The sequence below is a fragment of the Rutilus rutilus genome (assembly GCF_951802725.1).
Source record: "Rutilus rutilus genome assembly, chromosome: 16".
Lineage (NCBI taxonomy): Eukaryota > Metazoa > Chordata > Actinopteri > Cypriniformes > Leuciscidae > Rutilus > Rutilus rutilus.
The window spans coordinates 11853615-11881077 of NC_140224.1; the positions used below are offsets into that span (position 1 = coordinate 11853615).

At 35.1% G+C, this 27463-nt stretch overlaps 1 protein-coding gene across 2 annotated transcripts in view; it reads right to left on the reverse strand.

Moving 5' to 3' along the window:
* Positions 1-7454: 7454 nt before the first annotated feature.
* adam11 (ADAM metallopeptidase domain 11) overlaps positions 7455-27463 on the reverse strand; it is a 57202-nt gene continuing 37193 nt past the window's right edge. The window contains exons 18-27 of one of the 2 annotated variants that reach the window (XM_084434682.1): positions 21841-21921; positions 21696-21746; positions 20964-21027; positions 16027-16132; positions 15786-15905; positions 15032-15200; positions 12307-12421; positions 10393-10483; positions 8730-8747; positions 7455-7979 (exon numbers count right to left, since the gene is read on the reverse strand). In XM_084434682.1, coding sequence (XP_084290808.1) covers positions 7964-7979; positions 8730-8747; positions 10393-10483; positions 12307-12421; positions 15032-15200; positions 15786-15905; positions 16027-16132; positions 20964-21027; positions 21696-21746; positions 21841-21921 — 831 coding nt within the window. In that variant the 3' untranslated portion in view covers positions 7455-7963. Of the gene's footprint in view, positions 7980-8626; positions 8748-10392; positions 10484-12306; positions 12422-15031; positions 15201-15785; positions 15906-16026; positions 16133-20963; positions 21028-21695; positions 21747-21840; positions 21922-27463 lie in introns of those variants that run through there. The other variant, XM_084434681.1, reaches the window with a different exon arrangement.

A 27463-nucleotide genomic window follows, 5' to 3' on the forward strand; every position in this document is an offset into this window, starting at 1 on the left:
TGCCTCTTTGTCCTGAACTGGATAAAAGTTTGTTAGTAAAGTATTACTGAATTTCTTACCCATTTCTGCATATTTGTGGCTTTAAAAGGGGTGGAAGTCATTCCCATATAAACCCTAGAGTAGTAAAGTATAGTAGTAGTAGAATATAAAAACACAGAGAGACCAACCACCATAGTCAAATGTCAAATTGAAATAACTAGTTAAACATGATAGTATTATGCAGTCATTTAAGACATGTGTCCTTGTATAGAACCTTTTTGCCATAGAATTGAGTCAAGAGGGATCTATATGGAAACCCATTTAACTTTTTTTTTTTTTTTTTTTTATAACAGTGCAGAGCACCTAACATCACTGCACTGGCTAAATAAATTCAGCAAAATTGTTATCCATGTCGGCACTAATGATGTCAAACTTCGTACTTGCAAGTTCACACACCTCTTGTAACCTCTTCTAATTTCAGTGATCTACCTGACGATGTCATACACCGTAATATGCTCTAACCCCCTCCCTGATTACCGTGGTGAGGAGAAACATAGTTCGGCCTTGGGTCCAAACTGGTGGGACCACACCGGGCCCGGTGGCGAACAGACTGAGGGGAAAGATAAGACAAATGAACAATTTAAAAAGCTTAGCTTGATGAATTTTAGATCTATTTCTACTAAAGCACTTATCGTTAATGACACGATCACCGATCACAACCTAGATGTGCTCTGTTTGACAAACCTGGCTAACCAGACGATTGCATTAATTTAAATGTCTCTACACACCAAAGAAAGGTCTAGTTTTCAAGTATAGTTCTTTTGAAGTGATGGTGCTTTATATAACATTGACTAGTGTAAATGATACATGCATTTTGGCGTTTGTACTGGCTGTACCAGGCCACCAGGGCACCGCACAGACTTTATAAAGGAATTTGCTGATTTTAGAGTTTGTACTGGCTGTTAGATTGGCATTTATAGACCTAAACTATTGGAGTTGGACAACACGTGTCAGTACCCACTCATTGTCATAATCATACTTAAGATTTAATATGGTCACATTGATGACATTGAAATTCTCAACAAAATTACTCGAAGTTCGGGCCAAGAGTCTCCTCTCCTTGGACAGCACGTCAAATACGCATATTTTACACTATATCTGATTATATGTAAGTGTGAACTCGTGAAATGGTGTCTGTGCTGAATTCCAGTTGGGATTTAGACCATTTCATCTCTCTACTGGTTTTACTGGACTGTGCAACCTTTGATACTATAGACTATAGTGTAAAATATGCGTATTTGACGTGCTGTCCAAGGAGAGGAGACTCTTGGCCCGAACTTCGAGTAATTTTGTTGAGAATTTCAATGTCATCAATGTGACCATATTAAATCTTAAGTATGATTATGACAATGAGTGGGTACTGACACGTGTTGTCCAACTCCAATAGTTTAGGTCTCTTAGGTAGACTCTAGTGGAATTCTAGTGGAATTGCATTTAGGATGGTTTAAGTTGTATTTACTTGACCATTATCAATCTGTGGCAGTAAACAAAGAGGTATCATATCAATCAAAAGTTCAGTCAAGTCACCTTTATTTATACAGCGCTTTTTACAATACAGATTGTTTCAAATCAGCTTTACGGTGATAACAGAAAAATAATGCAACAGAGTTTGTTTCTGCTGTACAGCAGATTTAGAAAGTCTCCTAAAATTCTCCTAAAAGTTCTCCTCTGGCCAACGAACGAACAGTGTGTGATTATGATTCAGGCAGCATTATAGGTCAGAAGTCAGATTGGATTAGAACATTCAGAATATTATCCAGTTCCATCTGGATAAAGATCAGAGTTCAGTGTGGAGTACCACAAGGCTCAGTACTAGAACTGTTGCTTTTCACCCTGTACATGCTACTCATCCCATCAAATGCCAGCGTGATGTATCTTGATCTTCAAGCAAAAGGAGCTGGGTGAAAATGTTGAACGTTATCAATACACAGTCTGATTTGTGATGCAGCCAGGAATCATAAATCACACCATGTTCGCTCTTTTGTCAAGAGGAGAACTGGCCCCCTTACTGAGTCTGATTTCTCTCAAGGTTTTTTGCTTAGTATCTAAATCAAATTTGTTTAATAATTGATGAATCCTGCAACATTAACACTGTTATTAAACTGAATTAAATCAACATTGAACTGACTTATATGAACTGTTGTCTTCTGTAGAGCTTCTAATAGCTGAATTGAACTCATTTGATAATTGATTAACTGAATCAACACTGAACTGAATAATGAGACAATTGTCTTCTGCACAGCTGCTTTATAGCAGAATTTTAATTCGTCTAATTTTATACAGTATGGCAATGACAGATTTATTGTGTCTCCATATACAATACCTTTTTTTTTTTACTGGCATTTTCTTTATAGTAGAAAATAAGCTCTGTGACCAACAATAGATCATGATGATCTTCACAATTAAACACAATTCTTATGTTTTGAAGGCTAAATGCAATTGGCAGAAAAGCTAAAAAGGAATTACACCACAGTTGAATGACTTTAACATCATCGTCATTAAGCTTCCATCAGCTCTTTCAGTCTTTATTTAAACATTTTCCTTGAAAGCTTAAGTTCGAGTAGTTTGCAAGAGTATAAACACAACAAGACTGTGAAAGCAGACTAGTAGATGAGTAGATTAGATGAGATGAGAAGAGTTTACCTGTTTAATGTCACCAATAGTCCCATTTAGCCACTTGTTAGCAACCGTCTTTTTCAAGACAAGTAAAACTTCAAAAACACAAAGGGTGCTAAAACTCGTTCCTGGGTTCTGGCCTACAAAAATACTCTTCATCAGACCAAATAAAAAATAAATCTACTGAAAAGCATTTACATGTATATACCACTAGTTTATGTTGTATTACGCTGGCATTAAATTACAATAAACTGGTAATAACAATAAACACTGCTGTTATGGGGTTACTAATGCAGCTGCTGAGGGGAAACCTGTACATTTGGCATCTTATCTCACTGCCATTATACTTCTCTCTATATATTTTGTCCTCTTTAGGAAAGTCAAGGGAATGCAATACTGGATTTTTTTTAATTTGCTTTTTCAGTTACAGCAAATGGGAATGTAAAAATAATATTTGCTTTGGTCTCCCATGTACCCTCTATACAGTAGAATTTTTTCCTTGCTGTATACTTTCCAAAAATGAAAGTGTTTATGTAATTATGTGAATTTACATAAAGTAGCCTATATAGTTCTTTCTCCCCAAAGCTACAGTTCAGTAAAACAAAAACAAAAAAAAACACACACACACACACACACACACACACATAATTGAATAAAAACAAAAACAAAGCATAATCACCAAGAAAAGTTATAGTCTAATAACACTACATAGATCATATCTGTAAAGCTGCTTTGGAACATGTATGTATTGTTACGCCTGTGGACATGGATTGCGTGTGCATTTTTTTTTTTTTTCTCATTGTACATTTTTTTCTCTCAGGTGCCTGGCTAACTGAATTTTCCTCCCCTAATTCAGGAGATCATCCCACTAATTATCAAGTCTTCTGTGATTGGCTCATCAGCACATGAACGTTGGATAAAAGAAGAGCTGAGTGGGACTAAAGAAAGGTGGCTTTTTCATATACTTGAAATAGTTTATTAAAAACAATGCAAGAAATGTTCAAGTCTTTCTTTATTTAAGCTTCGTAACTTGCAAGTCTCGTCAACATTCCCAGTGTTTTTTGAAGATTAAAAAAAAGAATTACATTGCATCTCGTCTGAGAAAAAGAACAGAAATGAGTTGTTTTCAACATTTCACTCACACGCATGCTGAGTAGATTCTTTTTTTTTTTTTTTTTTTGTATGGCAATTTAGACAAAATCAACTTTTGTGTCTACCTCTCCTCCATTCAGTTAGTTTAAGCTTCAGGTAAGCTATTACAAAATGTACACAGTCTCACACCCCGGAAGACATTTCTCCAGGAATTCTTGTTTTTTATGGCAGTTGTTATACACAAATATACAATTAAACATTGCTACTCTTGAATGCTTTTGAAGGTTGTTTTTTTTTTAACTACATATTGATACACAGTAGATACTTGTATTTGTGAAATTTGACAAATCATGACAAAAATTGTCTAGTACATTTGTGTTTTCTGTGTTACAAATACATTTAGACCTTTGCATACAGACAATAATAATATACATAAAAGAAACATTGTTCTGCTCTCTTGCTGTTGGCATTAATGTCGTTGTTTACAGCTGATACATTCTGAAAAAAATGATCTTCCCAAACATTAGTGACAGAAACATAAAAAATAAAAAAAGCTTTAATTTGCTGGCAGCCTGTTCTTGGCAATACAACAAATCATCAAGCAAGTCGTGGAAAGAAGAACATTTTTCTGGGATGTTTTTTTTTTTTTTTTTTTTACCACAGTGCTAATCGATGTTATTGAGATGTTTAATACAAACCACTGGAAATGAGATAGTGTCGCATCATTGAGGAAAGTTCTTATTTGCAGTGAGCTTTAGCTGAACCTGATATTACTTAGATGTCATTGAATCTATCAATCAAATTGTCTAAAATTTATTACAAAGTATAATATTTCCATAATAACCCTAGACATAGAAATCTATAAGAAGTTTAAAAATCACACTCAAAGAGAAAACTTCTAAAACACTGGAACTCAGTGAATGAAAGACACAGTGATTTTAATGAAACGTTGGAATGTGACTGAAGGCAATATATTAAAAACACGTTATTGGCTACGTTAATAGATTGTCCTTAAAAATTCCTCTCAGCATCTATCAAGTTGATGTTTTTTTTTTCACAGAGGTTCTTTAGTGGTCCAACAACATGCAACCTAAACTATCAGTTGGATGAAAACGTGGCTCAAGATGTAGGGGGACTGCACTAGAACTTTTAACCCCAAAATCAATCAATCAATAAATACATTAAAATGAAAAAACCCATTCTTTGGAATCTTGCACATGCTCTATATTTGGTGTAGATGTGTGATTGTGTTTTTAAAGGACCCAATATATTTACATTATCAGATAATTAAAGACAAATATAAATGTATACATGTCTTTAATTTAATACTGTATGTTCATATCAGATTTTTGGCTGTACTGTATTTGATAACATTACACATGACCACATGTAGCCTACCTCCATAGTAACTTTTGGAACAGGCTGATCATTGGTGAATGTAACTTTGATTATGAAGTATTTTTGAAGGCACAGGAAAATACGACCAAACATTTAGTCTGAAGAAATAAATATTGCTAATTAATCGTTACTTGATTCTACTAAAACAAAAGGCTGCATGGATACTTTTTAAATGACTAAGATGAGACAATATTTGCAAGCATGTTTTTATGGAAAAGCACCCAAATTCCTGTGATCACTGTAAAGTATCCACTGTGTATTATTCAGTAACTGGCTCATTCTTCTTCTACAGTATACTTTTATTCATTTTTAAAACTTGAAAAGTTGTAATTGAAGGTAGTTCTATAATAAAGTATATTAGACTCTTCTACAAATATGTTCTGATCTGTCTCAGTCTCTTAAACATTATTCAGCACAGCTTGATTATTTACACAATAATCATGAACAGGTCTCCATCATGCCAAGCATCAAGTTCTTGACATAGCCGAGAGACACTGGGGTTAGCTCATAAGAGGGTTTTAAAAAGTTCGTTTTTATATATATACTGCATATACTAAATTGTTATATTATCATACAGATTTTCAGAATGAAACTGTAAGTGAGCTACACTAACACACTCTTAGAAGAAAGGGTTCTGTCATGGGATAATTTTATGGATTTAGCTTGAATTAATTCACTTTCATGAATTAAGCAGCACTTTTAATGAAAAATGAAAAAGATGAAATAACTTGTTAAACATGAAAGTATTACAACATTTCTCCTTATGTGGATCCCTTTTGGCATAAAGCGTTCGGTAACACGTCATTTGACAGTGTACCTGTTACACATCTTGTAATAACATAGTAATAACGTTATATTATATATAATTACGAGCAACTAACCCTAATTACATAGTAAGTACATGTTGTTAATTAATATTACTCAGTACTTATTTGTAATTACACTAAGGGCACCTTAAAATAAAGTATAACCGAGCATTCTTTAAAATTCCGTCAAGAATTCTAGAACCCCACTGAACCTTTTTTCTAAGAGTGCAGAGCATCGCATCATCAAATCCAACGCTAATACGTCCTATTTTTCCCACCAAAACTTCTTGAAGGATGATGTCATTTAAGAACTGGATTTTGATATAAAGTCTAACAGGATGGAAAATGATTGAAGAAAACTAATGTAATGTCCATCAGTACAATTTGTGAGTTTGATCTCTTTCATTACGTGCGACATGAAAACGTACAAGAGAGTAGAAATGACCCAGTCTGACTCTGCACCTTTTGTGTGTAAACGAACTGCCGCCCTACTGGTTTTCTGCTGGCTGTGCACGAGAATCAATGAACATGAGCATGGAGCTGATATGTTGTTTTGTATGATTTATTGTAAATACAAATGTTTCTTTCCTCTAAAGTCTTGCTTGTTTCTGAATGTTTGAAACAAAATAAAAAAACTCAAATACAATTATCTATTATCTATCAAAACTACAAGTAACTAAAAGTACTTTAAAAAAATAAATAAAATAAAGTTAATAATTTGAACATGATAAAATGATAACCTTGATCCACACTGATAGGTGCGAATATAAAGTCTAAGAGCTCTGTGACATCAGCCAGCAGAACAGAAAAACAAAGTCACTATATAGTAGACTCGATTGTTGTAACATAAAAATGATTGGAAATATGACTGAGTATTGTTGTTTTGCCCATCTCTGTCAACGTTGTCTCCATTCTCGACCCCTATAAATTGGTTTGTGCTTTTATCTGACAGTGTTATTTTTACAGTCGAAGGGCAAAATAGTGCTGTCATATACATTATATACATACATATGTATCCTCAGCTCAGTGTTCCTCTTATAAGATTTACAAATTATACATATTTTACTAAAATTACCTGGCCTTGCCTCACTCAGCTATGTGCTTATGAAAAGTATATACTACATTAAACTCATACAAGCAATGCCTTATTTTTTTTGTTACATAAAAGTACATTCATATGGTTATGCATGTTTTTTAACTATTATGGATGATATTAAAAGCAGTAAGAGTATAGATATCAGACTTGTATGAGGGTAAACATGGAATGCAAGCAGACATTCCATTGCAAGATATACATTTTTTTTAGGTAGATTTACTGGGAAATCCATATATATTTTGAGAGATTTTCTCCAAAATGTTTGGGGAAGAATCTGTCTATCTGCATGGAACAACTTGAAAAGTCACGGCTTCTCAGTGTCTGTTTTGATTAATGTGGCAGCTCGCTGATTAGGACCAGTATAATACATAACAATTTCTAATAATTTTAATAACATTTTTGTTTTTGTGGAAAAAAATAATGAACTGATAATTCTGACTATTGACCTGAAGTAATGCGTCTCGAGGCGCCATGTTTGAATATGCATATAGCGCACAAGCAATCTCGATGGTGCTTTTAGGTCCTTTTCCGGAACTCAACAATGTGACATTTCTGCTCAACATCTCATTTTGTGCTCCGCAAAAGAAAGAAAGAAAGAAAGAAAGTCATATGTGTTCAAAACAACATAACGGTGAGCTAACGATGACTTTTTTCATTTTCTGTGCTAGGTTTAAAAGACCAAAACTGATTACTAATAACTAACATCTTCAAAACTGAAATCAGTTTAAGAATGTTACCATGGGATGTACTGGAGTGTTTCGAGGCAACAGGTGACAGGCAGTAACAGGAAGTGGAAGAGACAGAAGGGAGTGACACTGGAGTTTGGTGAGAGAGTGGAAGACATTGGTAGTTTCTTCTGTTTCCCTCAAAGTTTAAAGAACACAGCGTAGAAGCACAGGAGAGCAGATGACATGCTTTATCCCCCTCCAGATCTGAAGAATAGACACAGAAAAGAAGGAAAATATAGGAAGAGAAAGAATATGTTAAATGATGCAATTCACTATGTATTGTAGTTTATATTCTTTATTTGCCTCCAAAATGAAGACCACACGAGTAACTTCAAATACTTCAAAAGTTACTGAAGCAATTATATGATTAAAATGGCAAGGGTCATTTATTGTTCACAGCTCAAATATATACGTTTTATGAAGTTATGGGATTGTTTCTGTATTGGTAATCCAATGAGGTCTGCATTATATCCACTAACTGGAATTTGTGAATAAATGTGGTGTCTATTTATTGGTATATTGATATGAATATGTAAAAAAGCATTGCAAACATTTTTGGTCACACTTTGTATTAGGTGTCTTTAATTGCTATGTATTTACATAAAACATTTTTATGTTAAGAACAACGACTTATTGTGTTAGGTTAAGGTGTAATGGAAGGGTTAACATTGTAATTGCAGAAATAATGACAGCTGCAATTAAATGCAGGTCATTTAAAAATATAAGTATAACGTAAAATCGTATGTACACAAGTACATTATATAAAATTATGAATTTAAATGGTAAAGACACTTAATATAAAGTGGGACCACGTTTCTTTCTATCTTTCTTATTAAAAAATAAAATAAAAACAAACTAAATGGAGAAACTAAGATGTGAAAAATCTGCTGGTGTGATATATGTTAGGTGGACATGGGTGTATGATATCACATGTCTTGTTGGGCGGGTTCATACCTTCCTCTTCTGATATTTCTGTTGTCAAGAAAGAAAACAGAGAGAGAATAGGACTGTATGTGTGTATCTGTATTTGTCACATTAAAACACTGTGCTGCATTTACCATAAAAATAAGACAAGCAGTCAAGATAATTAAAGGGGTCATATGATGCTGTTAACAGAATAGGGTAACATAAAACACATTATTTGCACATAGTGTACATTATTGCAGTACCTATTATGCAAGTACAAAGCCCCTCCTTCCGAAAACTCCACAGTACTCTGACTGGCCAGCTGACCCAGTGCACTGTGATTGGCCAAAAACCTCGAATGTGTGTCGGAAATGTAACGTCCCTTACCATAATTGTGAGCTTCAGGTTCCAAGGCTTTAAAGGGGTGGTTGAATATGATTTCACTTTTCTAACTTTAGTTAGTGTGTAATGTTGCTGTTTGAGCATAAACAACATCTGCAAAGTTATAATGCTCAAAGTTCAAAGCAAATGGAGATATTTTCTTTTTAAGGACTACAACAAACGGCTGGTAGGGACTACACGGCATTCCTCCCGTGCGGTGACGCGATTTATAGATTATCAAGACAGAATATGCTAATCAAGGACTAGAAGATAACTAGACATAAGCTACATAAATACACATAGATAACTACACATAAGCTACATAAATTCACCAACTAACCATTTAGAAATGTTGTCTACATGTCACTTCTTCTTGAGTCTCTCCATCTTTCTGGGCTAAAAGTTTTTGAAATTTTCAGTGCATGTCTGTGTGAGGTAAAAGGACACAAGCTCTTGAAGCTCCGCCTCTGTGCTGGGAGCAGCAGCTCATTTGCATTTAAAGGGACCGGTGCGTTTTTGCTCACCCTCAAAAAGTGACAACTTTAACATACTATATAAAAATATCTGTGGGGTATTTTGAGCTAAAACTTCACATACACACTCTGGTGACATCAAAGACTTATTTTACATCTTGTGAAAAGGGCATTATACCACCCCTTGAAATTGTAAACACACAGTTAATCATGTCGACGGTATTACCATACGAGTTCAATCCAGAGTCAGATTCTGAAAGGATCGAGCAGATAGACCAGAACCAAGCATGACTTAAGCAGAGCATGGTTTCATTTGTCTTCTTCACCCTAACAACTTTATGTCCTGAAGTGACAGCATAAAATACTGTTTAAAAAAAATAAATACTGAAGTGTATTTTTCTAGTTTATTTAGGTGTGTGCAGCCAGCGTTGTACAAGCTGGAATCTGTATTCTGTAAAAAGTGCTGTACACAAGCTAACTTTTGGGTTGTACTGCTCAGGAATAGCATTATAAATAAATCTTAACCACTGGTTTTGCTTTTGCATCCTAAAAATACAGTGTTTACATCTGGACTTTAATCAAGACGTTTTAGGCAGGTCTGGATTAGTGTTTAAATCTTTAGTGGGAGACTACGAGCTTTGTAAGATCTTGTAAATGCACAAACAGAAACATTACACAAGCATCCTATGACCCCTTTAAAATTATTTATTGAAGTCTATTTTAAGTGATAGGACAATACAGTAAACCACAAAAAAAAAAAAACTTATATATTATTAAAGCATAAATAATTTATAATGAATGAGGAAAATGCTACTTGAACATATATTTTTGAATGTAGTTTGTTGTGGATGCCTTACTTGAAGCCCCAGCCTGTTCCTCCCAGTACTATAGCTGCCAGCAGTATCGCTCCTGCTATGGAGCCAATGATGATGTTTGTACCGCTCGGACCTGTGGACAGACAGGTAAAGGCATATCTGTCACGTGAGTTTCAGTTATATTCTCGTTTTTTTGTTTTTAATCATGACTTTTATTTTGTCAAGTGCTTTCATTTTGAAAACCCATCTTCCTGTTACCTGTACTGATTAGTTTTAGCTTCATGCTCCCTGGAACAGGCGGCAGTGACATCTTGTGGTACCATTTGGTTTTGTTATTTGTTTATTTGAGATATGAAGAACTTGCCTCTCAAAGGCAATCAATGTTTCTAAATATCTGCTTTCATTTAGTGGAACAGGACAATTTTTTTGACTATGGAAGTCAATGGGGTCAAACAACTGTTTTGTTACTCATATTCTTCAAAATATCATCTTTTGTGTTCATACAGATTTGGAACAACTTAAGGGTGAGTAAATGTTGACAGAATTTTCATTTTTGGGTGAACTATCCCTTTAAGTGGGTCAAGAGCTCTTAAAGGAATAGTTCACTTCAAAATGAACATTCTGTCATCCTTTACTCACCATCAAGTTGTTCCAAACCTGTATGAATTTCTTTCTTCTGCTGAACACAAAGGAAGATATTTTGAAGAATGTTGGTAATCAAACTGTTGATGGACCCCATTGACTTCTATAGTATGAAGAAAAGAAAAAAAAATACCATGGAAGTCAATGGAGTACACAAACTGTTTGGTTACCGACATTCTTCAAAATATCTTCTTTTGAGTTCAGCACAAGAAAGAAATTCATACAGGTTTGAAACAACTTGAGATTGAGTAAATGATGACAGAATGTTCATTTTGAAGTGACTGCGTTTAATATAAATGTATATTCATGAGTGCACTTGATCATATAATCCGAGAGCATGCTGTCCATTACTGGAAATTGAATGTTGAATTGAGATCTGATCCAGAGAAATCATCATTGGAGGATGATAGGCTGAGTTACTGTTTATATACCCTTGAAGTGTGATTGGCTGGATTAGATGAACAACCACCTCCCAAACATATGTCATGATGTTTATCTATAATACATTTTCATTTAATTGTAAATAAGTAGTGTAAAATAGGGTTGTAACGGTATGAGATTTTCACGGTGTGATAACGTTTTCAGAAAATATCCTGTTTCAGCAGAAATATATAGGCCTATTTATCCATATGTATATATGTATGTATATATATGTATGTATATATGTATATATATATATATATATATATATATATATATGCATCCATCTATTCTCCAAACTCCTTATCCTCTGTAGGGTCATGGTATATATTTATTATAATAATAAAATATTTTTGAAATATTTTATATTAGGGCAATATACATCACTTTTATGGAGATTCTAGTTTCCAAATGTGTTTGGTAAATTTTTTAATACAATCCATTCCATTCACTATCACTCCTACTCTGCGATTAGGGGAATAAAGAAAAAGTCTCAAGGTTTCATACAATAATGTGTGCAATGTATTTACACCTGTGTCCCACCCCAAACATTATTATTATATTATTTTTTTTCTGCATATTAAGATTTTTCTTTATATGGTGCTGAGCGCTACACGTCCACCTGAATAAAAAATTAAGTTAGTGGCTCTCACAATTGTGTCCACTGGACCCCGTCCTCACCTGAACCAAACTGCCCTCAGCATTCACAACAAGGACAACGAATCCCCCCTTTTCTTTGGACACTTTTCCCATGGACACGATTTATCCCCATTTTGAACATAAATTTTATCTTTATTTTAAGTTAAATAGACACCTGGGGCCCTTACGATCCCAGTTACACCACTAAACATGCTAGTATTACATTCCGAACACTGAATGTGTGGTGTTGTGAACCTTTGTATTTCTCAGGACCGTCTAGAGGCTGGGGGTCTGGAATGGGGTCATACACACTGCAGTCCTTCCCAGTGTAGTCAGAGTCACAGATACACTTCACCTCATTACTGCACGTCTAGAAAGGAGAGGCAGAAAATATCTAGATAAGACAAAACCTGGAAAAAAAACATCTTGGCTCACATTATTACAGTATACACAAAACTATCTGGAATAGCAGTCAAAGTTACAATGAGAATTAAGGATGAATGACAATTTTGTTACTTTATGTCACATGGTGAAATCGGATATTTTTCACTTAACAGATGTTTTCTGCTTACAAAAAAACCAACCGTTGTCTAATTACTTTGTCCCTGCGTGAATATAGTTATTTCTAAAATCCAGAGCATCACCCGTATCATCGTTTTGTATCGTCATATCACCCAGACCTAAAACTTGCTCTATGGTAAAGCAATAAGGCATTGCAGACATACAGTATCAGTATGAATTTCTGTGAAGCTGCTTTGAAACGATGGGAAAGTGCTATACAAATAAATCTGACTTGACTTGACATGACATGGCGTAAACTAAGTAAAAAGACATGCTTTTCTTACATCCTTATATTTTCCATGTGTGTGGACATCATAATCATCATTAAAAAATCTAACTTTATTTTTTCATAAGAGAATGAAAGAGTTTTTCATAAGAGTTCATGTCAGAACAAGGTTAAATTATCTTATTTTTTCATAAGAGGAGGCTTTATAACATTTACACACAGCCATATAAGGGTCTACAAGGATGAAACTTTCCTGTTTTGTGGTTTTCTTGTCACATGGCAACAAAATGGATTCCTCCATATTTGTTATGCCATACACATTGTAAGATAATAAGAAAAGATTATACCAAATGACTTTATTGCCAAGAATATCGGCCTTCCAATTCCAGGGCGACACAGTACATTTCTGTAAGTCACTCACAGCAATAAACATGGTTTGGCAATGGAGTGCTTAAGGAGAGACCCCTGATATGATTGTAAAGCGCTTGGGGTGTACAGTAGTAGTACATTGAAGCGCTATATAAATCCTTATTTCATTTCACGTAAAATATTAGGAGTAGAAGATATTCAATAAATTTGACTGAAAAGCAGCTCTGTAGGCAAGGCAAGTTTATTTATATAGCATATTTCATACAGCTGTAATTCAAAGTGCTTTACAGAATATATATATATATACTTTTTAAATAGTAAGAAAAGAAAGGAATAAATTAGTTACAATTAAACAAAGATTACATAAAAAATATCTGCCAGGTATTTTGGTCCAAGGCTATTGTTTTCAGGCGCTGTGTAGGCTGTAGTAAGTACACGATCACAAGGGATAACAAAAGGAGTCTTCAATAATAAATTCCGCAAGAACACACAGGAGAATCACAGGGAAGAAGCTCAGGAAATAACCACACTTAACATAAACAATGCCGGACAATGAAACAAAAGAAACTGAAGGCTTAAATACAAGAGAGAGTAATCAACTGAAAAGAAACAGGTGTGTAGAGCTAATTAACAACAAATGGGTTGAGCAAATACTGTACTATGATGGTACAGTAGTCAACATTAGAAGTGGATCAAAACCTTTCATCAAAGTTATACGAATTATGAATTTTGAACAATTACCGTTCTTAGGACAACTTTGATGAACTTTTTTGATCCACTTCAAATGTTGACTACTGTAGTTGAACAAACTGAATTTCATGTAAGCACTGACATAGGGAGTTTATGGGACTGAAGTTGCTTTGTGATTGAGCTAGGTAGATTTGGGTGTCATCTGCATAGCTGTGATAAGCAACATTGTTGTTTTTAATGATATGGTATGATATGAGAGCATATAGAATTGAAGAGTAGAGGCGTAAGTTTTGAATGTAATTAAATGAACTTTATAGTTTTAGATCAGTATACTATAGTTTATTAGTACTACTAACGTTTTTCAGACAATGGTGAATGAATAAATCCAATCTCTCTTTTCACTCTCTTTTGTTTTACCACAGTATTCGTTATTAAAGCAGAATTTTATTTTGGACTTTATACAGAAGAATGTGAATCAAGGGTAAGTTCACCCAAAAAATATCAATTATTTACTCACTCTCATGTCATTCCAAACCCTTTTGCTAATCTTAGAAACACAAATGAAGATATTTTTAATATTCTCACATAATTTTTGTCCATCCATTGAAAGGACATAAAAAGTTCATGAAGACATTGAAAAAGTAATCCATATGCATCAAGTCGTTTAACCCATGTACACAATCGCTTTATATGATGACCAGATTTAATTTAGTGTTTGTTCACATATAAACATTGATCAACGAGCATAAATGGAGCACATCAAATATGTACTTGCATGACACACAAGAACAAACCTCACTGATTCTCACGTCAAGCGTGCAGATTTATGTTGTCTTTATGTACTTTTTCAAGCCTGAAAATGTTGATTACATAGACTTTCAATGGATGGAAAAAAGGATAAGAGAAAATTAAAAATATATGTTTTTGTGTTTTGAAGATGAACGACAATCTTGTAGGTTTGGGATGACATGAGGGTGAGTAAACAATCCCTTTTGTCAAATGTACCAGCCTCTGGCAAATGTAACGTTGCATATTTTATCCGTGTCACTGCATCTCATTTAAAAAAACAGCACTGACCTCAAAACAGACAGTATGTGACTGTGATATTAGATTTGTCAAAGATGAGCAGCTCACCCCGTGATCAGAGCACACTTGAGAGAATGTCGAACCGGGACAGGATGACAGGTTGAAGGTGGTTACCGGCAAACAACGATGGTCCAGGCACATCATATTAGGACCACACGGTGTGCCGTCCTCTACGTACCCGAGATCAGTGCCGTCCTCTAGCACTGCATGACCCCCACTGAACACACACAAACAAACACTGCAAATGTGATTTTGTCATGTGAGACAGTTCTGGGAGGTCATTGTACCAAATCATTCTGATGACAGACTTTGGCTCAGGCATTTCAGAATCATCAAACCAACATTTGAGATGCTGTGCAATACAATTAGTCTGCTGGATAGTCCAGATTGCATCCACTGTTTAGGCAAAGTCACGTGAGTTTTTAGTTGTGCATTGAGGGATTCATTTGGTAAATGTGTTTACATCGTAGTTTATGCACATCTTCTTACTGGATAATAAATGTATCGCTTTGGAAATTCTTACAATCTCATCCATACATTTTTTACAATTTGCTTATGCCTCACTTATGGTTAATTTTAGGTGTGGACCTTTCTAAAAAAATCAGACGGTTTTATACAAATCACATCATAAAAATGCATACATTTCTACATTTTCTAATGGGATTAGGTTATTTACTTAAAATAAAAGAACTTTTTTTTTTATTTGACTGTCACCTTAACCAGTGTACTGTTTTCCAGTAAAAATATCTGAGCATGCTTAAAATAAATGAATTATACAGAAGAAGAAAATATATGCATTTACCGACAATCCAGGTACTTGTTCTGATGGTAGATGGTGAGACTTGTGATTTCTCCATGTGAGTCTCCATACCGTGGTTTCACTGTGATATTAGTGCACAATAGAAATCCGCACAACACATCCCTGTGAGAGAAAACACACGACAGTGAAAGACAGATAAAGAGGAAAGAGAAGGATTGTTCCAGCAAAGAGAGAAATGATGCCACTGAAAAGGTTGTGAAGCTGTGTTCTGGTTGTTACTCACTGTTTATTGCACTGAATCCAGTTGTGCGAGCTGCTGTCCTGACCGCAGTTGCCACGCTCCGTACCCTCGATGTTCAGCTTCTCATAACACATGCGATCTGCTGCATCTAATGGCACACACGGTCAAATAACTGAGCATTGTGCATGTGCAATTTCAGTATTAGAATTAAACAAGTGAAGTGTACATGATTCACATAGGCACTGATTCCTTATTCCTTATATGACAAACCTTATATGTTTGTATTCACTAATAATTGTGATGTGTGGTTAAAATATTGAATTTTTCTGTAGTTTGGAAGAGAAGTATCAATTTTTCTCTAAATGACTTTGTATGAAGTTGATTTTTCATAGATCTTTCTATCATTGTTACAATTTAGTGATTTTTATTTATTTATTAAACATTACTATACACTTTAACAAATATGGTAAATGTGCAGTAAAAATACATGGTGAATTTACAGTAAAAACAAAATGCCCACTTTGGTTGCCAGAATTTTAACTTAAACATTTTTTTTATCCAGAATTATGGGATGGCATAGTGTATATTTTTACAAATAACCAAGCCACAAAAATATATTTTTACCTTAAAATGTACTGAAAACTACCGTTATAATACAGATAGTACAACAGAACAGGCACATGCTGAATAAGAGAATAAAACATGGCCTAATAGCTGTACAGTGTCATGCACACAAAGACAAAATACCATTAGGGTAACATGCATGAGATGAAAATAATGCAATAAACATTAACTAAATAACAGAAACTGTAACACAAAACACCCTAATGTACATTACTAATAACACAAATAAGAAGAAACTAAATTATTTATATAATATATACTGTAAACATGTCATGTGCCACATACAAACTTCTAGGAAAGATTTCTACAGTAGCCTTTTTTGTTTTTTTTTGGTTACAATTACAGTTACAATTTTAAATAATCTTTTACAGTGAATCTTTTAACGGTCTTATCCAGGATAAAAAATGAACCAGGGAGCAGGGACGAAATGCTACCAAAATATGTCTGAGAAATTTCAATGTCCAGGGCAAAAATATTCCTATAGTGAATTTGTCTGGTTTTATTTAACCTTTCATATGTTTCATTATATTTTATTCTAGTGATGGGTTTAGTAGTTTAATGTTTCTGCAGACAGAGTAGTGACCTGTAGCTATTAGGTTTGTTATGCATTTACTCTCTCTGTCTCAGAGACATACATTTCTTAATTATTTACAGCTACTGCATTTGACAATGATTTGATTTTATAGACAACAGCCATAATCTTCCATGTACAAAATGTATGTTAACTAAATTGATACATTGCCCTTTTTAAGTACTGGGCATAACATGATACTTATTAAATTGACATAAAATGACTTCAAGTAACATGTGACACTTTCCATGACAAATATATATGGGTGAAACCCTAGGTATTTATTTGAAACAGTGGCTAAATTAACAAGAAATAAAGCTGGCTATTATTAAACCTCTTATTAAAAAAACACAACTTGATCCTAGAACTAGTTAATTACAGACCGATCTTGAATCTCCCTTTTCTGTCAAAAGTACTGGAAAAGGCAGTATCCTCACAACTGTGTTCCTTTTGTAGAAAGAAATGGTATCTGCAAGGATTTCCAGTCAGGATTTAGACCGTATCATAGTACTGAGACTGCTCGCATTAGAGTTACAAATGATTTGCTCTTATCATCCGATCGTGGTTGTATCTCTGTATTAGTGTTACTGGGTCTTAGTGATGCATTTGATACTATGGAACACAACGTTCTTTTGAATAGACTCAGCAATTACACTGGCAATAGTGGAATTTCATTGGCATGGTTCAAATCATACTTATCTGACCAGTATTAATTTGTAGCAGTAAATGAAGAGATGTCATATTGATCACAAGTTCAGTATGGAGTACAGCAAGGCTCAGTACTAGGGCTGTTGTTTTTCACTATGTACATGGTACTCTTGTATGATATCATTAGGAAGCATAGCGTTCCTTTTCACTGTTATGCTGATGATACTCAGCTGTATATTTCTTTGCCCTGACAAAACATACCTATTCACAAAATTGACAGAATGCATAGTTGGTATAAAAAAATTGGATGACTAGTAATTTTAGTCTATAGTAAAAAGGTTTGAATTATTGGACCAAAAACCTCTTGTGATAGAAATTTTACATTTAGATGTGTTTTTTTACTTTCAGATGTGTGCAACTTGTGTTAACGTTGAACATTTATTTTTACTCATAAGCATTTAAAGAAATATAATCATATAAGCTTGCAGGAACAAAATGTTTTGGGTAGCAAAGAGACTATGGGTACTCAAGTGACCTATTGTTGTACTTCAAGTGTGAAAAGTATGTGCGCAGCTTTGATAGAAAATAGAGATATAAGCAAAATGTGTGAAAAGCTGCAGCTAAAAACAGGAACTTGTATGTAGGCATGATATTGTTCTGTCTAGATATAAGTTATGTTAGACCAGAGATCTCGAACGAAAGATGTTGCCTTTTAAGGTAACTAAGGAGATCTTTTGAGAACCAGGATGTGTTTCGTGTATATAAGCTGGGCGAAAAGGAGAAGTCGGGGCCTTCTCATATCAGATGCGCTCTGTATGTGAATGTCTATTTCTTGCAAGAAATATTATTAACCTTTGAGATATCCTACTGTCTTACAATTATTATTTAAAGTTGAGAAAAGAATTTCCACAACACTCTGCACGTAACCTAGAATACTGTCTAACACTTGATGGCTGCTCTGTCAAGTCGTCATTGTCAGTTAGGAACCTGAATGTGCTATTTGATACCAATCTTTCATTTGAAAGCCACATTTCTAGCATCTGTAAAACCAAATTTTTCCATCTTAAAAATATATATAACGTACGACAATTTTCAGCTTTCAATGAAAAATGCGTAACAGTTAGTTCATGCGTTCATGACCTCAAGGCTAGATTATTGTAATGCTCTACTGGGTAGTTGCCCTGCCCCGCTTAATAAACAAACTACAGCTGGTCCAAAACGCAGCAGCTCGAGTTCTTAGGAAGTATGACCATTTTAGCACGGTTCTGTCAGCACTACATTGGCTTCCTATTAAACATTGCATACATTTTTTAAATCTTGATAATTTACTTACAAAGCACTAAATGGTTTAGCTCCTCAGTACTTGAGCAAGCTCTTAACGCCTTTTAGTCATTCACGTCTATTGCGATCTCAAAATTCCAGCCAACTGATAATGGTAGCGGTAGATCCTTTTCCTATTTAGTGCTGGTCTTTCTAGCTTTGTTTGGGAAGCAGACACTCTCAGTGAGTTTAAATCAAGTTTTGTTTTTGATTAGTTTGTTTAAAAAAGTTTAGCGCTGCAATATAGATCCACCTCTACATCTTCCTTGCCTAGCCACTGTAACACTTCTGCTTCTTCACACTTCTGCTTCCTCAATGGCGTTGGTTTTACTAAATCAATTAGAGCCAGAGCATGAAAAGTAGATTTGCTTTCGCAGCGCATAAAAGTTATTTGAGGGCAGGTCAAAGTAGACATTATTCGTGGGCAGCCACTGCCGAGCCAAAATCGAGGGTGCTAATGTGTTCTCCTCAGATCGCAGAATTTTGTGGAAAATAGAAAAGCTCATTCTTTATAAAGAAATGTGATGTAAACATTTGATATTTTGTCAATATTTATTTCTAAATGTGTAAGCCTTTAGACTTAAAAGCCTTCATGGAGTTGTTTTGTGCATTCCTGTGATCACAATTCTCATTTTATCTGAGCTAATAAATACCAGTTTGATTCAGAATTATTGATGTGCAGTCCTGACACAAATGAATAAATTACTATCACAAACATTTTTTATTGTAAATCATTGGTCAAATATCGATGCTGGAGTCTTTAGGTAAAGACGAAACGTTCGCTTCTATCATGCTCTAGCTAGTTTTCAGTCAGCTAGCCCGATGCTGGTGAAAATGGTGTAACGTCATATATGACGTTGTTCTATAGGGGTGTGTTGAAGGTGGGTTTTAGTGTAGTGCTGCAGGGCTACTGGCACAAAAGTGGAAATGCAGCTTGATTTTGGCCTCACAGCTCGAGGTCTGAGAGTGGAATGACCGGACAGTGGAAAAGAGGCTATTGAAGACCACTGACAAGCATTATGTAAATTTGTTACAAACATATTTCGGTTTACGCAGGAAGTCAGACTGGAATTACTGATGTCTCGGTTCAGGCAGTTCAGAATCGGTTCTTTATTTTGGAAGACAGTAACTCCATTTGAAGTGCATCTTTGAAACTTTGCAGACCTTTTAGATTCACAGCTGTATTACTACATCCAAAAAAGCATAATAGAGGCACTTTTTGATCACACCAACGATTCATTGCACTAATTGGCAATCACAGCCATCATTCAATGTCACACAGACCAATATCTGATTAGCTAGAAACCAGGAGACAGTCATCTGACAAATTCTGACAATTTTGCTAATATCCTGTCTGATGCAGGTTATGAATATTGGCAGCCGAGTTGCTGCTGCTCGTCTGTGCCTCTATCATCACACTTTCTACAACAACAACAGCCCAAATCTTCAAGTTATATGAGTGCAGCAGGGATCATACAAAGCATCATCAACTGGACTGTTGTGCGGAAAGTCACCAGATAAGTGCAGGAAGAGTCTTCATTAAAAAGTTATGTGTAAGAACTACTGTCAGAAGTGCACAAAATTATGGAACAGTTTTGTCATTTTTTCATTATTATTTTTTAATTCCTGATGAAGCATTACTTGAAGCATGCAAAATTGGAGATTTAATTATGAACACTATTTTACTTTTTAGTAGTTTTAAAACTACAGGTTTATACTAACAAAAAACAAAACCAACCATAATGTCTACCTCTGTAATTAATATTCATTATTTGTTTTGAGGTTTTTAAACACGATCCTGTACAATATTACTCACTGTGGCCCCAGAGCGCCTGACACTGGGCATCTCTGGTCTTACAGCGGCCCCCATAGCAGCGGCCCTGAGAGAGCCAGAAGAGAGAACATCAGCTTATAGTATGCATACAGTATACACACATTCTACGCACACACTCTAAGCCTGACAACAACAAAAAAGACACTTGGCTGATGTCCTCTTTGACTACAGTCACATAAAAGAGTAAAGGTGAATGAAATGAATATGTAAAAATACCTTACATAACAAATAATTAATAAAATAATAATAATAATAAAATACCTTTAAAAGCATATATACTTATTGCAGTTATATCAGTAGCCTCATGTGTGCAGACATGCTGAGATCACACAACCAGTCAGAAACAACTTTGTTACTGGAGAGATTTGCTTGTGGGACAAATGAATAGTAAATAATGTATAGTGTAAACACCACATTTCTACAATTAATGACATCGGGAACTGAACACTTATGTATCTACACACAACTAAGTGTAACTATAAGGCCAAAATCAGCCAGCACAATCAAAAAACAAAAAATAAATAAATAAAATTGCAGACCGCCCTTTTAATCATTGAAACATTTTCATTCAATTTAAACCACAGTTCATGTACATTAATAGTTAAAAAAAAATAAGTCTGCCAGTGTTATGCAGTAATTCATGCAAACAAAATACAGTGACAATGGTTAGTACTGTACAATTTTCATATTAGATAGAAAAACTGAATATTTTACCAGTCCAGCATCGCACATGTAACCATCCAGTTTGTGGACATTATGTGGACACTGTTTGAGAAATGAATGAGAAGCACATGTGAATCTCTTACGTTATTCGGACTATTATGATGGTAATGATGATTTTATATAAATGTATCATTACTTTACTCGAATCGCCAGTGCACGTTTCTGGCACATCACAGTCATTCACTGCATCCCTGCAGACCACTCCTCTCTGCTCATACTGAAACACACAATCTTTCAGTGAGTTACACAATTAATACACAATTAATAACGAAAAAAAACAACACAAAAAAAACTGTTTTGACTGTTGACTTGGGATTTGTCCCTTTGAAAATAAAAAGTCACGCTCATGCTTTTTCAAACCTGTATGACTTTCTTTCTTCTGTGGAACACAATAAGATCAATTCTAAGCTAAATTTTACAAATGTAAAAGAAAGTTATTCACAGAAAATCCTTTTCTCTAGTGAGCGGCTGAGCGCACAGCTCAAGAACCACTGTGACTGGATAATGGAGTCACCTGACTGAATAGAGTCTGATAAGTGAATGAATCATTCAGGCTGTTTTGAAAACCAGATCAACTGATACAGTGGCAAAAAAAAAAAATATATACAAAAAAATTGGTATCCCAATGTATAAAATATAAATGTAAGTAGTTTCTTGGACCGATTTACAGCAGTGGAGCTCCAGTGTGATGAGATGAAAAGACACTGAGTTGGAAAATCTAGTCCAAACAAATGACTCTAATTAACCAGTTATTTTTAGTGAATAAAAAACATACAATGCAACCAGTGTAGCCCTCAGGTAACATCTTAAATAAATCACTCTGGTTCTTTTAAAGAATCGAAGCATTTGTGTAAATATCCGTCAGTTTATTATTGATAGGGCTGTCAGAAATAACGTGTTCATTTGAACGATTACTATTTAGTTTAACATGCTAAAAAGATGCATTCATTTACTATCTGGATTGCGTTTACCAGCTTTAAAAAGCGAGATACTTTCCTGTTATCACTGTAAAGCTGCTTTGAAACAATCTGTATTGTAAAAAGCGCTATATAAATAAAGGTGACTTGACTTGACTCTCTGACATTTCTTGTAAAATCTACAGTATTTTAATAAAACAAAATTGTCAAGTTTTTAGAATTGTACTGTAAAAAAAAGCATGGTTTTACTGTGAGTTTACATTATTAGAAAACACAAAAATTACTATAAACAAACAATATCATACTGTATTTACGACATCAGGATGCGCCAGACAGAGATTCTGAAGAAAGACTTCAGGAATCTGATCGATACGGTACGCAGCACATCGCCTGAAACAACGATCATAGTGTCAGGACCGCTTCCCACGTACCGACTAGGACATGAAAAGTTTAGCAGATTATTTGCGCTAAATGAATGGTTAATGTCATGGTGCAATGAGCAGAAACTGCTCTTTGTAAATAATTGGAATCTGTTTTGGGAGCGTCCTAGGCTTTTCCGTGCCGATGGCTTACACCCAAGCAGATTCGGAGCAGATCTTCTGTCGGATAACATCTCCAAAATGTTAAATACCTTTTGACTAGTAACCAAAAGTCCAAATCATAGTCTCTGCTGCACCAATTTAACTGATATAAATACTAGTGTAGAATATTGCATAGAAACCGTGTCTATTCCTCGTTTAGTGAGATCAAATAATATATCTACTGCAGGATCTAGGAAAAATCTAATTGTTATTAAAACAGAAAATGTTGCTATTAGTAAACAAAAACAATTTCTAAAGCTAGGTCTTCTAAACATTAGATCACTCACACCTAAGGCAGTTATTGTAAATGAAATAGTCACAGATAATAGCTTCGATGTACTTTGCCTAACTGAAACCTGGCTTAAACCAAATGATTATTTCGGTCTAAATGAGTCTGCTCCTCCTGGATACTCCTATAAGCATGAGCCCCGTCTAATTGGTCGTGGCGGTGGTGTTGCGACAATTTATAGAGATATTCTCAATGTTACTCAGAAAGCGGGTTATAAGTTTATTTCGTTTGAAGTACTTGTACTAAATGTTACGCTCTTAGATGTTAGAAAAACATCCCTATTATCTCTAGCCTTGGCTACCGTATATAGACCGCCTGGGCCTTACGCTGATTTCCTAAAAGAGTTTGCAGATTTTCTCTCAGACCTATTAGTCAATGTCGATAAAGCATTAATTGTTGGAGATTTTAACATACACGTAGATAATCCAAATGATGCGTTAGGGGCTGCGTTTACAGATTTATTAAATTCATTTGGGGTCAAGCAAAACGTCACCGGACCAACTCATCGTCTTAATCATACACTCGATTTAATTATATCACATGGAACCGATCCAACCGATATAGATATTATACCGCAAAGTGATGAAGTCACTGACCATTACATGGTAACTTGCATATTACGTACTGCTGTAATATGTCATGCAGCGCCGCGTTATCAACCAGGCAGAACAATCCTTCCATCCACCATAGATAATTTCTCAAATTGCTTATCCGATCTGTCTCAGCTGCTGCCTGAACCCAAACAAACAGATGAACTAGAAGAACTAACTAGCACTATGAGCACTATTCTCTCTAGAACATTGGATGTTGTTGCACCTATTAGATTAAAAAAGGTCAGAGAGAAAATTAAAGCACCGTGGTACAACAATACCACGCATGTTCTAAAGAGAGAAACCCGTATTTTAGAGCGTAAATGGAAACAAACTAATTTAGAGGTCTTTAGAATCGCGTGGAAAGACAGTATGTCACGTTATAAAAAGGCCCTAAAAGCAGCCAGGGCTGAGCACCTCCGCAAACTAATAGAAAATAACCAAAATAATCCAAGGTTTTTATTTAACACCGTGGCTAGACTAACAAATAAACAGACATCACCCGAACAAAATATCCCATTACAGTTTAGTAGTAATGATTTTATGAAGTTCTTCACTGAGAAAATAGAAAACATCAGAACCACAATTGTAAACGTTCAATCTTCAGTTGCGCCTTATAATTCAGCCTTAATTATCACCCCGCAAGAACAATTACAGTGCTTTACAACTATAGAACAAATAGAGTTAAATAAACTTATCACTTCCTCTAAAACAACAACATGTTTATTAGATCCGATACCAACTAAACTACTGAAAGAAGTGTTACCTGTAGTGGAAGAGCCTCTCCTTAATATTATTAACTCGTCTTTATCTTTAGGTCATGTTCCAAGAACATTTAAACTGGCAGTTATAAAACCTCTCATTAAGAAACCACAATTAGATCATAATAACCTAGCAAATTATAGACCCATTTCAAATCTTCCATTTATGTCTAAAATATTAGAAAAAGTGGTGTCCGCTCAATTGTGTTCTTTCTTGCAAGAAAATGATATCTATGAGAAGTTTCAGTCTGGTTTCAGGCCGCACCATAGCACTGAAACTGCGCTCGTTAAAATCACAAATGATTTACTTTTAGCTTCTGACCAAGGCTGTATCTCAATACTAGTTTTACTTGATCTTAGTGCTGCGTTCGATACTATAGATCACACAATACTCTTAGATCGACTACAAAATTATACTGGTGTTCAAGGACAAGCATTAAGCTGGTTTAGATCATACTTATCTGACCGCTACCATTTTGTCTATTTAAATGGAGAAAAATCGATCATAACTCCAGTAAACTATGGAGTGCCGCAGGGATCTGTGTTAGGCCCTCTATTATTCTCAGTATATATGATGCCACTTGGAAATATTATAAGGAAACATGGAATTAGTTTCCATTGTTATGCTGATGACACTCAAATATATATTTCATCACGGCCAGATGAAAACGATAAATTATCCAAATTGACAGAGTGTGTTAAAGATATAAAAGATTGGATGACGCGTAATTTTCTTTTATTAAATCCAGACAAAACAGAGGTACTACTTATCGGTTCAAAAAACCGCCCACAAAACCTCTCGCAATACAACTTTAATATAGTAGGATGTCCTGTTACTTTATCCTCTACAGTAAAAGACCTGGGTGTTATACTCGATTGCAACCTGTCTTTCAAAAATCATATTTCATATGTTACAAAAACCGCCTTTTTCCACCTTAGAAACATTGCTAAGCTACGTAATATGCTATCAGTTTCTGATGCAGAAAAGTTAGTTCATGCATTCATGACCTCGAGACTAGATTACTGTAATGCTTTATTAGCCGGTTGTCCTGCATCCTCAATTAACAAGCTACAGTTAGTCCAAAATGCCGCCGCTAGAGTTCTTACTAGATCAAGAAAATATGATCATATAACACCGATTTTATCATCACTGCATTGGTTACCTATAAAGTTCCGTATTAATTACAAGGTATTGCTACTGACTTATAAAGCCCTAAACGGCTTAGCTCCAGTCTATTTAACGGATCTTCTATCGCCCTATAATCCATCGCGCTCTTTAAGATCACTAAATTCAAGGCTTTTGGTCATACCTAGGATATCCAGAACCACCAAAGGAGGGAGAGCATTTTCACATTTAGCTCCAAAACTCTGGAATAGCCTTCCTGATACTGTTCGTTGCTCAGACTCGCTCTCCCAGTTTAAAACTAGATTAAAGTCGCATCTCTTCAGCCAGGCATTCATATAATATTTTTAATCTTACAGTCCAAATTACAATCCGGCCTCTAGTTAATAAACGCCAGAGGAGAACTGGCCCCCGACTGAGCCTGGGTTCTCCCAAGGTTTTTTTTTCTCCATTGGGTCACCTGATGGAGTTTTAGGACACTATTAGGTCACTTGATGGAGTTTTTCGGTTCCTTGCCACTGTTGCCTTTGGCTTGCTCAGTTGGGGATATTCTGGATATCTAATTTGATTTTATCAATAAATTCCACTAGAAACAAACCTTGTTGTATTATTTTAATTTAATACTGTGAAGCTGCTTTGATACAATCTGTATTGTGAAAAGCGCTATACAAATATACTTGACTTGACTTGACTTGACTATTTGTAAGTGCATATGTAGGCTATAAAGGTGCATGCAATGCAGCAAGAATAGATTATTACGGTGGCCGAGAGAGCTCAATGCGCTGCAACTGAAGAAAACATGCAAATACAAAACCCCCCAGCAAATTATGAAAACATCCTAGGAAAACATGTGCTGCAAATACACACAATGCAACCAAATACAGAGACGCGCTACAAATACTAACAACGCACATATCCACATATTATCAGGATGTTAAACTCACAACAAAAAAACTCACCTTGCAGGTCATCGACAACACCACTGACAAATGGACATTGAACAATAAGCATGTGCCAGCCAGGTTCGTCACTTGTTGAGGTCCCCTTGAAACATTTTCTCACTATTTGCTGGGAATTTCTGTATGTGGTTGCGTTATGAGTATTTGCAGCATGTGTTGTCAAACTGAAGATGTTTGCTGGTGTGTTTTTATGTTGCAAGATGATTTCTAAGATGTATCTCAGCAGGTGCTTCACTATTGTGAAAGATCCAAGTACAAACAGTTATGTATTTAAAATAAGATATTGGTAAATCTTCATATTGATGCTAAGAATAGTTTGACTTTAAATTATAATGTGAATTCACAGTAAAAGAAGAGCAGCAAATTACTGTGATCATTCTGCTGTTGATTCACAGTAATTCGTAAGAAAATGACCCAGCAAGCATTCATTTCACAGTAAATTTCGGACCAATTCACGAACAAATAGAAAACCGGTCAATTTGTAACTGGGCAGCACTGTGTTTTTGACTCACAAAGAACTGGTTCATAAGAGTAATTCG